The sequence below is a fragment of the Fringilla coelebs genome (genome assembly GCF_963513975.1).
Source record: "Fringilla coelebs genome assembly, chromosome: 1".
In the NCBI taxonomy this organism is placed as follows: Eukaryota; Metazoa; Chordata; class Aves; order Passeriformes; family Fringillidae; genus Fringilla; species Fringilla coelebs.
In genome coordinates, this window is record NC_140028.1 from 27,379,053 (window position 1) to 27,395,968 (window position 16,916).

The following is a 16,916-nucleotide window of genomic DNA, read 5'->3' on the forward strand; positions in this document are numbered from 1 at the left end:
GCAAAAAAGGTAGATTTTCTGAAGTTGCTATATTAAAAAAAATCATTTTTACAAGCTGAGTCATTAACAGGGAGTTAGAACATTTCATTCACTATGGAAACAGGATCTTGGGAATATTAAATGAAAAATATTTAATGACATGCAGAAACACTTCATAATAGTACAATGTAGTTTATGTTTTGCTAAAAGTGAAATTGTATTTTTTGTGTAAATCATAGGGAAAATGATATTAAATGTAGTGCAGTTTCTATTTTGATACAGCAAATGCTTTTACTTCTGTTGCTATAAAATAAACTCCAAGTAATAAACTCTGGAAAGTTTATATGGTCAGGAATCGTGATCAAGGTGTCTCCAAATCTCCATCCCACTTCTTGATTTTTAGGTCTGTAAGACATGGAAGGATAAGAAGATTATTCTGTAGGTATTCCTTTGCACCACTTCTACAAAAGGCAAAGTAGCTACCCTGGGCATTCCAGACTTCTGCCTTGATAATGCTGGGATCCATTATCTGAACTCCAGACAGAAATGATCAAGCTTGTTGTTATAGCTGCTTCTTTTCCTTCCCAATGACCTTGAAATATGTTTCATCATTATTTAACTCTTCACCCACTGCTGACTGGCTCCTGTTAGGTTTAAGAGGAACAGGTTGATCCTGTAGTTTTTAGGTTGCAGATAATTAACAGAAGGAGGAGGGAACTTCTCTATTTTTTCTCTGGGAAATTAAATCAAGATTAATTAAAGCAAGCAGGAACAGCAGGATAGTGCTTTTAGAAGTCAGAATTGTGTTTTCCTTTCACATCGTCCCCACCTTTTGCTATCTGATTTCAGACCAGTTAGTTTTGTGCCTTCTAGCTGACGTCATCTGATATTTGAATATTCTGCTGTAGGTTTTTTTTCCATATGACTTATTTTCAAAGTTCCTTCCATTATTTTTCCACTGACATTTGTATCATCCCCTTATTTGCCAAGGTCAAAAGTCTTTGTATTTCCTTGCACAATTTAAAAAAATATTTTTGCTTCTCTGCCATGGCTTCATGACTCTTAATATCTAACTGTTGGTGTTTTCTATCAGCGTAATTCATGTTTTTCCACTGCTACAGAATCAAAAATTTCAGCTATCTTCTTTGTGGGTGTCCTTGAAAATTCCTGTTCCAAGGATCTCAACCGCCTTGTGGAACATGATTACAGAAACCTATGTAAATAGACTGTAGGTAAACAATCATTGTCTCGTTTCTTCTATTCTGTCACAAAATTTCCTGGGAAAAGATTACACGTCTTCCTCCCAAAGGTGCTAGAAATAGACAAGCTGATTTTTGCTAAGATGATAAGCAAGTAGAATGCCTTACCCAGGTAGCATGCTTTACCAGTCTAAAATTGGTCCAAACAAGTAAGTTCTAGAAGGAACTTTAAATCTGAAGGCTAGCATACAGATGTGTTAACAAAGCACATACCTAAGCCAATGTCTACATCTGTTATTCAGAGAATAAAACAGAAAAGATGGATTAAGTGCCAGCAGAAAACTTGTACTGGTTTAATGTCACTATGCCCTCCTCTGACCCACACTATAGTGTCACCTGGTCCTGCCCTCTCTTTAGTGCTGACCCATAGTATACTACAAATATACAGGCTAGACATTAGGGGAAAATAAATTCTCACAAATAGGGAGTGGATGGGCACTGGAATGGGCTGCCCAGGGAGGTGGTATAGTCACTGTCCCTGGAGGTGTTTAATGAAAGACTGGATGTGGCCATGGTTTAGTTGATAAGGTAGTGTTAGGTCATAGGATGATCTCCAAAGTCTTTTACAACCTAGCTGATTCTGTGGCAGGTTCCTAATCCATCCCAGCAGAGCTCCATGCATGCCAGCAGGTCACTGACAGAGACAGCAGCACCCCATGCCCTCTTTCCTGCCCATCCTTCGTAAAGAGTCAGTAGCCTTCCATTCTGACATTCCATTCATAGAAGCCATCCCACCATGTCTCTGTGATGCCAGTAGGATCACAGCCCTGCAGGTGTGCACAAATTTCCAAGCACGTTCCCAATTCCTGTTGTTATTCTGGATAATATGTGTGTTTCCATAGAGGCATTTAATTTGGAGCCCCCAATGAAACCAACTTACTGGCTGGAGTGGCTGGAATTCCTTTGTGCTGTTTCAGGTGCTCTCCTGCTGACCTGTGATCTCTTTCTAGGCTCTGGACATCTCTTGCTGGCACTGGCATCAAACTGGTAGGAGTGGAATGTATTGAGGTTCTCCCTCCACCGGCAACTTTAGTTAAAATCCCTCTTTACCAGCTTGGCAAGCCTATGACCAACATGCTCTTCCTGTTCCCTGCCAGATGGACTCATCAGCCCTCAGGAGACCAGATCATACTCATAAAGTACAGAGCAATCTGGTGGATAGCTACTTATAAAAAACAGATGTTTGAATTCTTGTTATTATTCATTACCAGCGTCCATGCTGAATGATAATAAGATGGCATCAGAAAGATACCTTTTTTTTTTTCTTTTAATGAGAAAACATGAATAGTAAAATTCATTCTGTGTACCTCTGGGAATTTATATAGTGCTAAAAATGAAATTGTCAAGCCATCTGCGCTGTTGAATGTTATGGTAAACCAAATGTAGCAATAGAAAGGCTGCTGTAAAACTCATGCTATCAGTGCCTCCATCATAACATTCTACTGCACTTACCCCATGTCCTGACAGTTTTATATTGAAAAATAGATTTACTATAGTGTCAGATCATGGAACAGAGAAATTATAGAAACTTGATGTGGGAAATAGAGAATGGGGAAAAAGGAACCATGAATAGAAATTTTAGGATTCTACAAAAAGATAGATACTGGCTTGAAAGACCAAAGTTAAGGGGAATGTTGGCTGGAATAAACCAACATTCAGGATTCAATGTAAATTTTTTAACTGATTTAAATTGCATGTAATTGTTTAAAAAATTTGGAAATTCATCTCACCACTCTAACACAGTGATTATATTCCACATACTTCTTTCTTTACACATATACCATAATTGCAAATAATAGGGACAAAAAACCCAGAAGCACAATTATTCAGAATTCAGATTCTATGAAGGAAGAACAAGTTGCTAAAAACTGCATATTTCTCAGCAATAGTCAGTAGGAAGTTAAACAGCCTAAAGAATATCTATAATATTGTAATTTTAAGTGAAGCATAGCAATACAGATGCCCTTTACTTCCAGCACTTTTTTTAGAATGTCAAAGATGGATTTTGAGAGACTTCAAATAATTCCTTGGTTCATCCTTCTCAGCTGTTTCCCTACAGTGATGATATTTAACAAAGCATTATTTCAAGAAGTAAGACATTTTAGCTTTTTTTATCACTTGCTTCTCTCTCAGCTTCTGACCTTGCCAATCTGCTTCTTATTATATTAGACCTTACATTAGGGAATGAAAACAGAGAGATTAAACATTCTGAAATTTCAAACTTCATGAAACATGTGGTGCTTTATTCTCTGTGAAAATAACAAACCTACCAATGAGACCTTAAAAAAACAACTTTGCAAAATAAACACAGTGATGGTTTCTGCCGAGGGCACAGGTTTTGACTCCAAAGAAGCATTAGTTATCTATAAGAAGAATAAAAATTACTAATATTGTCATATTTCTTTCCATTATGATCACAATTAATGAAGTTTTATTGACTATTAGGGGAAGTAGAATATGAGCTACATGAAAGCATACTGACTGTAGCATTAGTTTGTACTACATTTAAAGTTTTATAAATATATTAGAAATAAAATTACCTCATTCTCAGCACAGTTGGGCATCTTTTGCCCTGATTTTCAGCTTTAACTTCTCCTGACATTGGGTTCTGATCAAATTCTGTTGATCAGATCAATTCTCTGATAAATAGACACCCACTTTCCTCCAGGTGAGAGACAGAAAAAAAAATCCAAAACAAGACCTCCTAAAACCTCCTAAAAAAACCAAACAAACAAAAAACTGAAGTGAAAGCTGTCAGCCAGATGGAACATTTGGATTTCTTATATACAGTACCTCTCATTAACAATCAACAAAGTTATAGCAGACTAAACATGTCTTTTAAAACAAATGTTAAATAAAATTCCTGCTAGTTAGCATCAATAGGGTTTGCTTACATATGTTAGAGATCTCAATGCTCCTCTGTCTCTGCATAATACAGATAAATTTACTTTTTCTCTGTTTTCTAAGAAATAACGTGTTTCTTAGTAAGAAATTATGTAAAGAATTCAGTTTCTTATACCTGTTCCCACAGCTACACTTTCCTTTCACTTCAGTATCTCTGAATATGCAAAAAATACATGGCTCAGTGGTGCTGTCATTTACAATGGCTTGTGCATAACCATTGTTTATTTTGGTATGACCTGATCTTGTTGATAGTTAACTTTGCCTCCTTGGGTACGGCTGATAATGATCTATTCATAACAATTGCTTTGACTTTTATTCCTTGTGAGGCACAGAGAAAAGTATTGGCATTACATACATCACAGCATATGCCTCTCAATGCTGTGCAACAGCTGTCATTTTGAATGATCTTCTGAAACAGAAATGAGCTGGCCCAGGATCATTCACTGGATGCCATCTGTTGTTCACACCACAAGTACCAGCTAGTAAGGTCCAAAGCTCATGACTTGTCTTATCATTGCATTTGAAACTGCCATTAACATCTGAAGCCTTCTGTGTCCAGTCATATGAATTGGCAAAAAACAAACCACATGGGAGGAGGGACAGAGAATGACTGAAGATGCTCACCTCTGTCATTATCAAACCCTAAAAGTGAGTTTTTATAAGGCATCTCAGTAAAGGTAAATCTCAGGTTAGCAATGACCTTAATCCCAGGTCAACAGAGAACTCAGCTTTCTTTGACTGCTCTTCACAGGGCTCTGTGTCTCTTTCATTTTCAGTACTTCAAATGGCTCTGTACACACTCATTCTTTGAGTTCTTTCTTTCCTTCAACTGGCAGGGGAGAGAAAATGGATCTGTTGAGAAATTGTAGTTTCTGTGCTTGAAAGTGGCTGACAAGCAGCTGTAGAGAAGCTGATAAAAAATTAACCCTGGAAACCCAGCATGGAAGGGATGGAAACTATACCCTCTCTCCTAATTAAAACTCTGATAAAATGAAAACATGCTTTAAATCACCAGAGTACAAACAGGAAGATCAAAAAAACCTTTCCTTTAAACAAATGTTTAATACCACAGAGGGATAGCTAAAATATATAACCAACTGCAAAACAGCTCTCTGGATTTTCCCTCTTGATGATTCTGGCATACACATGATCCTAGGTCTTTGGGGTAATATTACATTTCCTTATAAAATATTTATACAGCACAGTACCTTAACCTCCTAAATCTGTATAACAACCTGTCTAGCCTTAAAGGTAAGTACAAAAACTAATGTGAACAGCCATGATTTTATCTCTTACATCCTCTTTCCAAATGTGTTTGAGCAAAATTTGTTTTTGAATTTTTCCCCTTATATTTTAAATATTATTGTTACACATAGCAATGGACAGACCAAAGTGAAGAATCCAATAAGGCCAATTCAATATATATGTTCATGAATCTTGTCTAGATTTTTTGTGATTTAGCTCAAAGTGTCCATCTGATGTCAAAGAGTATCTTCTCCTTCAGTGTCATTATTATTAAACTAGCAATGCTTTTTGAAAAAAATGATGATGGTAGTGCTTTGAAGAGAGAAGAAACACATGGTTCTTTCACAATGGAGCCCGTAGTCTAGCCTGAGAAGAGTGCCATTATGGTCTAGGGAACAGAACAGAAAGAGAAGACAGGCTTCCAAGCAAGCTCATCAGATAAGTACATAAATGCAAATTATGCTCCACCTTTCCTATTTCTAAGGAGCATATGGGGATTTTTATTCCCTTTTTCAGCCAAAGCTGTGTTTGAAAGAGAAGTCTCTGCTGAAAAGACACAGATGAGAAGTGAGTCTTGAAGAAGAATTAGAAAAAAGCAGAAAGCAGAAATGTAAAAAGAGAAGACAGTGGCAAGAATAGGACAGGTGGTACAGTATGTTGAGAAGTCCCTAGGAGGACAACAAAATTATCAAGGAAATATTTGGCTATAAGCTTAATATGAGATGGTGAAGTAAGTGAGATAATCATGGAAGTATTCAAAGAAGAATAACTTGTCCAGGAAACTAGAGGAAAGACTCAGGCTTGGAAATTTGAGTTGTGGACTGTTGAGGTAAGACATCCAGCTGGAAGAGAGACCACAGGAAGCATCCTCTCCCACGAACAGGGGAGCATCTTGACCATAAAACACTGGTGCAGCTGCTGCTTCTGTAGGCGCGCATCTCTATGTACACAGTATATTTCTCTATGTGCACAGTATATTTCTCTATGTGCACAGTATATTTCTCTATGTACACAGTATATTTCTCTATGTACACAGTATATTTGTTGCCCCTCTAGCAGTAGGGGTTTCATCCACTCAGTGCTGCAGTCCAGGGAGCCCTAGGATGTGATTCATTTTTAAGACAGTGGCCTGAGTAACCTGGGTAATCTGAGGTTTGTGTAGACACTGTGCTAACATCAACTGGAGTCGTACAACTACCTTGTATTTTCAGCGCTTAATTAGTCAGTTGGGGGGTTTTGAATGATTTGCCACCTACAGACAAAGCTCAAGTCTTACTGCCACTGGCAACCCACCATTACTTTCAGTAACAAAAGGTTTTCACCTCCGGGATTCAGACTCTCAGTATGCTGTCTTTAGGCTGCCCTAAAAGAAAAGAGGTTTAAAATATTAAATTCTATGGTTATTTCTGAAATAAGCATTCATCCTTCATAAGTAATTTAACTTCTTGGGGAGAAATAGAGTAATAAAAGTATTTGGTCTCTATGAAAATTGTAATTTCTTTTTTTTTTTTTGTGTTTCTTACCTTATTTTCTTATAAAATTCACTCTTTTCTCATGAAACATAAAACTGTTGCATAGTTTTTCTGTAAATGTATTACATTATCAACCACAGAGTCTCTTGAGGTGATTTAATTTTCACTCTGCTTTTGATCACCGCATAGTTGGTAATAAAATATTCTGCGGACTTATTTGAAGAAAGGTGCTTTATAAATGCAAGTATCCATAAGGCATATTTAATTTTGCATTGTTTGCAGCAATTGAGCATTTTTCATTTAATTGTATTTGGAAGAATCACTACTTTAGACCTTTGGGAGTCTTTCTTATTTCTTAAGAGTGTATTAATATTTCTACTGACAGTACTGATGACTAACACACATATATGTGTGTATGTGTATGCTTTTGTACAGGTAACAAGTTCTGGGTTTTCAAGGACACTACTCTCCAGCCAGGTTATCCTCATGATTTGATAACACTTGGAAGTGGAATTCCTTCCCATGGCATTGATTCCGCAATTTGGTGGGAAGATGTTGGAAAAACCTACTTCTTCAAAGGAGATAGGTTGGTACAGGATTTCTACAAGGGAACAATTCAGTGGATACCAGCTAAAGATGTTAACCTTTTCCTCTATTTCACAAAAGAATTAAATTTACTCCTCCTGCATAGATGGCGGTACTATTTTCACATGTCATATAACCTAAATTATATTTTTGTGAGTATCTTGGAATGGGTAAAAGTATATCCAGTAGAAAAGTTATGTTTTAGAAGTCAATAGGTGAGTCGTAGTTGTGGCAAATTTAAACTTAGAAGTGATGTGTTTATGTGCACTCTTACATCTTTCCTTTTATCCACATTTCTAAACCCCAGAACAAAAGCAGGCAAGGCATGATCCAAAGCTTTTAAGGTCAGTGAAAATGACTTCTACTCTTTGATAATGAGGTAAGAAAGGCAACCCAGAGATAAACCTGGGAGCTAGAGAAGAATTTGAGCATTTTCTTGGAATTAATTCTAAATAAATCATATAGGGACACTAATAATAATAATAATAATAATAATAATAATAATAATAATAATAATAATAATAATAATAATAATATAATAAAAACACAACCCCCCAACAAAAAGAAAAGCATGGAAAAAAACCAATAAAATCCAAGGGTTTTTCCTTTCCTGAAATACTTGTACTAGTCATTTAGTGTCTGTATCTTTATTTACCTGTAAATATAAATAAAAAAAGGAATGGAATGTTTGTCTCATTTATAGAGACATCAGGAGAATTCATTAATTTTAAACACTGTGAGTTGTCTGAATGATGGATTTTATAGGTTTTCAGTATGTTACTGTGTTTGTTGATTGATGTATTGCTGTGCAAATTTTGTGTGCTCAGAGACAAATTATTCCTTATTAATAACTGCAATATTTCTATTAGTCTTATTAAAACTATGACTGCTGTTGTTACTGTGTGGTACTTAGTGTTCTCAGACACTAATAGTATTCATGGATCACTCAAGAAATCAATTTAATGCATATCATAGAATACGTTTAGGACAGTATAGTTTGTAATTTTTTAGCTGTACTGTAAAAAATTGCACTACAGAATGCTGCAACAAATTTTATGGTTAAAGCTATTTTTATTATTTAAAAAAATATAGCTCTCCATCACTCATGGTGAGGGAAGCAAATAACTAAGGAAAATTTTTGTAATGTTTTATAACTAGGTATCATTTCAAGCAATGAATTTTCATAGTGAGAAGAAGGTGCCTAAATAATTTGCTTCCTATGGTTGGGTAAACCTTTTTAAAAATTCAAATTCTTTTTCAGGTAATAATTTTCCACCTCCACATACATATTGTATAAAGATGTACAGTAGGCATCTTTTGTGACTGTTACTTCCTTTAGGCTTTATTCAGAAATGTCCTCTTATAGTACCATGCATAGGCAGTCACTTATATTCAGGACTTTCCTAAAACACAATTGGTAATAATAGAAGACAAAAAGAGCTAGCAGAGAAACCAAGTGCTGGCAGAAAAGTTGCTACTTCGACCTAACAAGCACAATGAAACTCAGCAGGATATAAATGGAATAGAGTATGTTAGAAGATGATTGAATCTCTGAGCCTTGCAGAGATAATTGAGCCATTACAGGATATTGACCATCAGTGGGAACAAACCCTTGCAACAGTAAGTTTCTCAATGTGCATTGCTTATGACATCAAATATTGGCTGTAAAATAAAAATAATAGTAAAAATGACCAAGAAAAAAAGTAAACAAACATGAAAATCCCATTAATAAACCTGTGAGAAGATTTAAATGTTGAACCAGTAAACAGTCATATGTCTAAAGCAGCTTATTTATGGAACATTATTGTTCTAATTTGACATTATCTATTTCTACACTAATGATAATTCTTCTAAATAATTGTATGAAACACATAAAGGGGAAAAAAAAATTACTACAGAAAATATTAGTCCCTCTGTTATTCCTATCCTACCAGAACTGAGTTATTTGGGACTAGAAAACAATAGGTTTGATGAACTTCTTGGCACATGTCCTTGTTTACACCCCTGTCTGGTCCAACTTTTTTATGCACTTAAGAGTTTAAATCAATGTCTTTTCTTCATAAAGCTTAATCATTCAATGGCTTGGGATATCATTAAGTAAGTAGGCTTAGATATAGACCATAGTCTAGCAAGTATTTTCCAAAGTCCCTTTTTCTAAAGCTATGGAGTGGACTTGGATTTTTTTCCTGTCTGTCATTTATCAGTGTCTGAGATACAGCAACAACTTTATCTAGGCTGTAGAGCTCAAACCATCATTAGGGAGTTTGCCTGTGAACATTTGGCATGCCAAATAGAATCAAGACTAGGCTTTTCCTTACCCTGTGGACATGTTCACTATTCTAGCACAGATTTTGAGGTGGTGTCATGATCAGTCCTTTCCTAGTAGGGAAGGATCCCTAATCATTCTCATCAATGATGAAAACCCAGAGTTTTGTGATTTCAGATTGTGCACTGAGCATGTCCTCAAACACTTTTAATGACAAAGTATGTCTTTGAAAGTCCTTTAGGGCTAGTGAGAAACCAGAGGTTATTAAAAGAAGGAGCTCAAAAAGATTAAAAGATTGGAAGAGAAAAAGGAAAAGGAGAGAAATTATGCAGGCCAGAAACACAGTTCTGGAATAGAGGGAGAGAAAAAGAAAATGTATTTATTTTAAAAAATACAAACTAAAGGCCAATAAACATAGAGTTTAAAGATGAGGAATAACTGGTTTCAACAGTATCAAAATTAGAGCTTTGTTTACTACTTCTATATGTTGTTTCTTCATGTAAACTTTCAAAGATATTATGTATCCAAATAAAGAGCATTGTGTTGTTGGCTGGTAGTTAATGTATATGTGACTAGAATAACAATTGAGGATATAAAAATAATTTAAGCATAGGAAAGAAAAAATAAATACAAATGTCTTTTTAATCTAACTTGTCAATGCTTAACCCACTGGAAATCTGCCATCTTTTAATTTCATTGAAAGTTTAAAGCCAGAGAAATGCCCTACAGGGAGAAATATTGAGGAGTTTAGACCATCACACTTTTCTAAAAAGATTAAAATTTGAATCAATTAGAGTACCTAAGTACCTTCACAATGACAAAATATCATCCACATAAGAATGTTTTATGATATGGTGATCATAACAAGGATTTCTAAAAACTGAAGTCAAATGAATTCAAATGAGAAACAGGGTCAAGTTTTTAGCAGTAACCAGGTTATTATCAATGATAGTGGTAAAACTATGCTCTAAATCAATGGAGTAAATCAAAATATGAAATGACCCACCAAAATATTAGGATATGCAGAGGATATTAGAGATGCTGTAATTAAGTACATATCATAAGATATGCATAGCAATTTGATCAGCAGTAAAAGGAAAAAGAAATTATCAATATCATCTCAAAGTGTAAATAAATCACAAGTATAAATACTTTTCAGATGTTCAGGGTTATTAGAATTGCATGCTGAAGCTTTTTAAGTTTGAGAAAGGCTGGCTGGCAAAAAGACACACAAAGACATTGAATTTTATAATACAATGTATCTATTTAGTGATAATGAAATAAAATTAAAAATTACAGTAATGATGCATACATACGAAGAGTTAAATTAAGATTGCTGGCAGTATTTTAATCTGAATCTACTGTTACTCGCATTATTACAAAATTATGAAAAGCATTATTGTACATTGGTTTTTTGCATGTATTGCATCTCTCTGTGTCACTGTGCAAAAGCCCTAGGCATCAGAATTGTGGTGATTATAAGTAAGATGCATGCTGGTTTAGTTGTTGAAGTGCAAAAATATTTTATCTTTTATCTATTTACATGAAACAGCAAATGGATTTATTTGTAATGTATGTTCAAAGGGAAGAAATCCAGTATTCCCACTTAATGAATGTACCAGGAGTTAGAGGGGGAAAATACAAAGTTACTCATCTGTTATCTTACAGATGTACTTTTTTTTTTCCTTTAAAAAATATTTCAGATACTGGAGGTACAGTGAAGAAATGAGATCCATGGACCCTGGTTATCCCAAACCAATCACAATTTGGAAAGGTATCCCAGAATCTCCTCAGGGAGCCTTTGTCCACAAAGAAAATGGTATGCAAACATGTTCTTGTTTTAATGATTTATTTACACCCTTCATGTAAGATAGAGTAGTAGAGGGATGATTGACTATTCAGGTTAAGCAGTGAAGGAATTCTTGATATCTGAACAGAGCATTTCTTCCTACTATAGAACTGGCCTTAGTGAAAATGCTCTTTGTTTGCATGGACTGTTTAACCTAGGGCTGAAAACACTTTCAAATTTAGTAGTATAAACCTTAATTTCCATTTTTTTTTTCTTCAGTCTTAATTCATTTTGGTTTTTTTTTCTGCTGGATTATGGTACCTCTTAAAACAAGCTTCATAAACACAGTACATCTCTATTGAATTTTCAAGGTGCTGGCTTTTAAAACACCTTAGAAGGTATTGCTTTCATTCTCAAAAGCTAGCAAAGGGAAGCAAAATCATTATCTAAGCAGAAATATCCCAATGAATTTATGTAAATCAAAGATGTCATAAGTCCATGATGTAGAAAATCAGATAACAGGGATTTTTGTGTGATGTATTTTTAGCTTTATTAAGATGCATCATCACATACCTAGAGTCTGGAATCTCAGCTGGACACACCAGAAAACAAATGAGAGCAGCCAAAATCTCTTCCATCTTAGGAGAATTCAGTGCTACCCAAGGGATGGTGGCTGGCTGCCAACAGAGCCCTCAGTTGCACAGAGTTTTTAGATCCTTTTGATGGGAATAAAAATATGCATTTGTTGTATCCTATCATTATTGGACAATTGTTATAAGGCATATATGATTTATTTATTAGTAGGTTCTGAATTAATTCTGTTTGCCTCATAAGACAGGACACATATCTATTGCCATAATATTTTAATTTCCTTTTAATAAGAAAATAAAAAGATTTCTTTCCTTTTATAAAATATTTCAGTCTCCTATTTCAACCTCTAACTTGATTAAGTAATTTACCATGGAAATATTTGGGGTTTTTTTTTCGAAAATATGTTTAATTGCTTCCTTGCTTTGTTTCTGTTGTACCCAGAAGAAGAAACCCTGTCTGTATTTTGGCCTTTTTGCTAGATTGGATTTTTTGTCTTGCTTTTAACTGGAAAGTAGGCCATTCAAGATTATATTCTGTATACATCACACTCAATAATTAACTGCTTTTAAATAAGCATATATGTGGAAATTGTCACAAATGTTATAGAAACACATATATATATATCTCTCTGTGTATCTATAATCTATCTATATCTGTACATAAATATGCATATATACACATATCTGTGAATATAAATATATTTATATATATAAATATATATATATATATATATTCTGTACTGAGCTCAGGTACATGTGCCTCCCATTAAAAACAAAAATTATCTTACTGTAACACCCAGACCACTGAGTTTGAAAGCACTGCAAAGGCAGAACACCCATTCCTAAGGCATGAAAGACTTTAGATTACATAACAGGCTCTTCTCTTTCTAACCCCAGTGGTTTTGATAGTCTGTTGGACTCTTTGGATGAGAAGGTTAGTAAAACATGACATGAGATTGTGGAGGAGGTGAAAGAAAAGAGAGAATTCTTGAGCATCTCAGAAATCCTGTAAGGGCCCCAGGGAAAAAGGGACTAAAAATGACACCATAAATTTTCCAAGAAGACCACTGAGACATTTTCCCTGAAATCAAGTAAATAAAGTCTTGAGAAACAGTTCGGAACTTTGTTGTTGTTTGTGTGAGGAGAGAAAGAAACAAAAGCAGATGCAAATAAGAAATACCACAGCTCAGTTGGAAAGAAGTTGATTCCATCTTGCCTGAAACAGCTTTTATTTTTCTGGACAGAAGCAGAGTTGATAAAGAACTTTTACTATAAACCTTCATAAGGACATCTGAAAGCATGTCTTTCAGGGAATTAATTTATTTTAAAGTATATTTTTTTTCTTCTTTTACATTTTCGTTGTGCAAACTATGCAAATGGACACCTACAATAATTCTGATCATGCAGGGGTTTCTTTCAGTGATGGCAAAAATTTTTGATAATCTTGCATTAAGAGTTTTGGAAAGGATAAGAGAATGCAATTACCTACTCTAGTCAGTGTCCTGACTCAGTATCCTAAAAGCATGTTAAGGTACAGGTAACATCTTTGAAACTTGCCCTGCTGCTTCCCATTTTGTGATTTTTCTAACACTGTGGTAGAAACTCTTAGGAAGGGGTGGGAAAGAAATTTATTTCACTACACAGAATCTGAGATCACATAAAGTTCTCCAAATTGGAGAAACCTTTCTTTCTACCTTGAGAGCAGCACAGAAAATTTAACTTTCCAACTAGAAATTCTGCTGAAGTGGATGATGGGGCAATTTTTAGGTATAAGACAGAAAAAAGGTAGTCTGCTTTATTAGTCCACTGGCCTTTTTTGCCTTATACTTACTACAGAAGTACATTTGAGGTAGCAGTAACTGGTAAGCCCTTCAGTGCTGTTTGTGTCAGGTATTGCACTCCCTACTCAGTGACTAGTACCTAGAAAACTGTAAGGAACAACTCTCAAAGCAGGTTTAACACATCTAGCAGACTAGATGAAATCACTTTCAACAGTTGTGTGAAGTTATTTGCTCTGTCAGGAGAAGCAGTAAAACTACTCAGTCTCTTAGAATTGTCCTTCTCTGCTGGTAGCTTCCACCTTTCAGCTGTAACTGACTATTATCCTTGTTCCTATCTCAGCAAAAATGGCAGAAAATTTTAAACTTTTACACTTTTTAAAAAGTATAAACAGAATTTTCCAGTGAAAAATGTGCTCTATTTGAAGAAAATTGTATTGGATCTCTAGCAGCTGGCAATTCCTTTGCTGCTTTAAGAGTTTTAATTTGACCTTTTGCTGCATAATATCAATTACTGCTAACTAAAGTTTGTATTTTGACTTGCCTCTATCCCTGAGTATACATACATATATTCTGCATATATGCATGAATATGGATTTAGAGGTGTCACATCTGTATATGGTCTCTATATATGTGTTAGAGTATTGATAAAGATAATACATCAAATTTCCGTACTTGAAGTGTTTATCCATGGCCAGGATGTGCAGTACTTTGTGAAAGGCATATTGTTATATGGAATCCAAAGATAGGGTAACTGTGATTGAAAATACTGAAATTTTCCATTTGATAATGCTTTTAATTTAAACTCCATATTACTTTAAGGAATTTTATATGTGCTAAAATTTTAAAACACCATCATATGTAAAGAGTTACAGTAATTTTTTAGGTTTTATTCCAACCAGAATAGAAGGCATTTTCTGAAAAAGTCTAGCTACTCTTTTTGATACAGACCAGTACTTTTTGTATTTTTTTTTTCAAATTGTATAAGATTTTTCTATAAATCTATAAGCATACTTTTAGGTAATAAAAATGCAAGGGATTAAGGAAAGGAAAATACTTCTTTATTGGCTAGGAAGGCTATTAAAATTACAAAAATACCTAATGTAGAAGAATGATGAAATACTCACGTTTTTCTGAAATGTGAAAGTAGGTGATTAAAACTTCCTACAGTTTCTGCTGCAAAATAGACTATAAAATATTTATTTTTAAAAAATTTTAGAATTGAAAGAAAATAACTGTTGATTGAATAGGTGGTTAATAATGTTATCTCCACATAGGCAGTTACCAGCCTTTTCAGGAAGCATTGTTAATTACAAATAGTGCCCAATCTGTCTTAGTAGCCTTGAATACTGCAGGAAATGTATGAGATGTATAAAGTGAAGATAAGAAAAAATCCAGCTGTTTCCATTCAGTTCATAAACAGTAGGAGAAAGTTCACCCATCCTGAAGGTTTGTGTCTTGCCAGATCAATGCCATTTTTCAGCTGGGATAATAAAGTAATATAGATTTTTAGAAAGAGTCAAGCTTTTTCTCCATTTAAGCATGTTTTATAAGAACATTGGATTGTGCCTGAATGAAAAAATATCAGGCCTTTACAGAAAACTTAAATCTGGCTACACCTTTTATCTCATGTGAAAGATGCTGTTATTTCATCCCATCTCCTGAAGTACAGCAATAGCTATGTGAGATTGAAGAGGGTCAGTTCTCATTTCTGCATAGCAGAGCAGAGCAGAGCAGAGCACTGCAATTTGTTTCAGGAGACTTCCCATCTTGAAGAGGTTATGATGCTTTAGAGTCCAATCCCTGAGGATTCCAACTCTAGTTGGTTTTCCAGTAAAGGAACAAACTGGACAAACCTTGACTTTTCACAGACCGTACTCTCTGGAATTATTTGATTATTTTTGTAGTAAGGAAAGAAAATAAAATCCCAATTTACTGAATGAAAGAACAACGAAAGAACAAACAAACAATAAAACCAAAAGAAAATCCCCAAACTCAACATTAGATTTCTAGAGACAGTAAAGAAATAATTAAAAAAAAAAAATTTGAAAGACTTCTAACTGAAGTCTAGTCCTTATGTCTTTTGATTTTTTTAATTACAAAAAAAAAATGATAACAGCAATTTCCATAATAGTTTATTGATGACATGATTTCATATGACCATGAATAATTGCTACTTTCTTCCTCAGGCTTCACATATTTCTACAAAGGAAAAGAGTACTGGAAATTCAATAACCAGATGCTCAGGGTGGAACCTGGCTATCCCAGATCCATCCTCAAGGATTTTATGGGTTGTGATGGACCAACAGACCGAGATAAAGACCGACACAGCCCTCAAGATGATGTTGACATTGTCATCAAACTGGACAACACAGCCAGCACTGTGAAAGCCATAGCCATCGTCATTCCCTGCATCCTGGCCTTGTGCCTCCTTGTCTTGGTTTACACTGTGTTCCAGTTCAAAAGGAAAGGAACACCCCGCCACATACTGTACTGCAAACGCTCTATGCAAGAGTGGGTGTGATGTAGGGTTTTGGTTTTTTCTCTTTCCCTCCCAGGAGTTTGTGGTAACTTGAGATTCGACACAAGAGCTGTTATGCAGTTTCCTAGCTAGGAGCGGGCATCTGTCGGTCTGAAACAAAGCTGATCTTTAAAACCCAGGGGGTTGCCTGTCCTGTGACATGAGTGGCGATTTGCTCAGCTGGGAAGCTTCCATGATACACAGTATCTACTGTTTCTTCAGTCCTTTGTCTTTCTTTGTCATTCAATTCTAGGCCTTCCCTCTGCACGCTCAATGCCCTATAAACTATCAGGATTAACTAACAAAGAGGAATAAAAATATCTCCAATGTTTCTACGTTTTTCCCTTAAGGCCTGTCCCCCTTAGAAGAATTTTTTGCTGAAAGTGAATTTTTTTAGAGAAACACAACAACCAACAGTGGAACTTTCAGGAAAGTGAGAAGACCCAAAACAGCTTTGTCTCCAAAGAGGATTGCTTTCTGTCTGCTACGGATAAAGTCCTATACTCCTACTTCCAGTTTTGACAGGTG

The 16,916-nt window shown here is 35.1% G+C and overlaps 1 protein-coding gene across 1 annotated transcript in view; it reads left to right on the forward strand.

The window, feature by feature from the left end:
* MMP16 (matrix metallopeptidase 16) overlaps nt 1-16,391 on the forward strand; it is a gene marked incomplete at both ends in the record, with an annotated part of 163,000 nt that extends 146,609 nt beyond the window's left edge. Inside the window, 3 exons of the mRNA XM_084213146.1 lie at nt 7,295-7,445; nt 11,414-11,529; nt 16,057-16,391. Of these exons, the coding sequence (XP_084069272.1) occupies nt 7,295-7,445; nt 11,414-11,529; nt 16,057-16,391 (602 nt within the window). The remainder of the gene's footprint in view (nt 1-7,294; nt 7,446-11,413; nt 11,530-16,056) is intronic.
* Between the last annotated feature and the right edge of the window lie 525 nt (nt 16,392-16,916).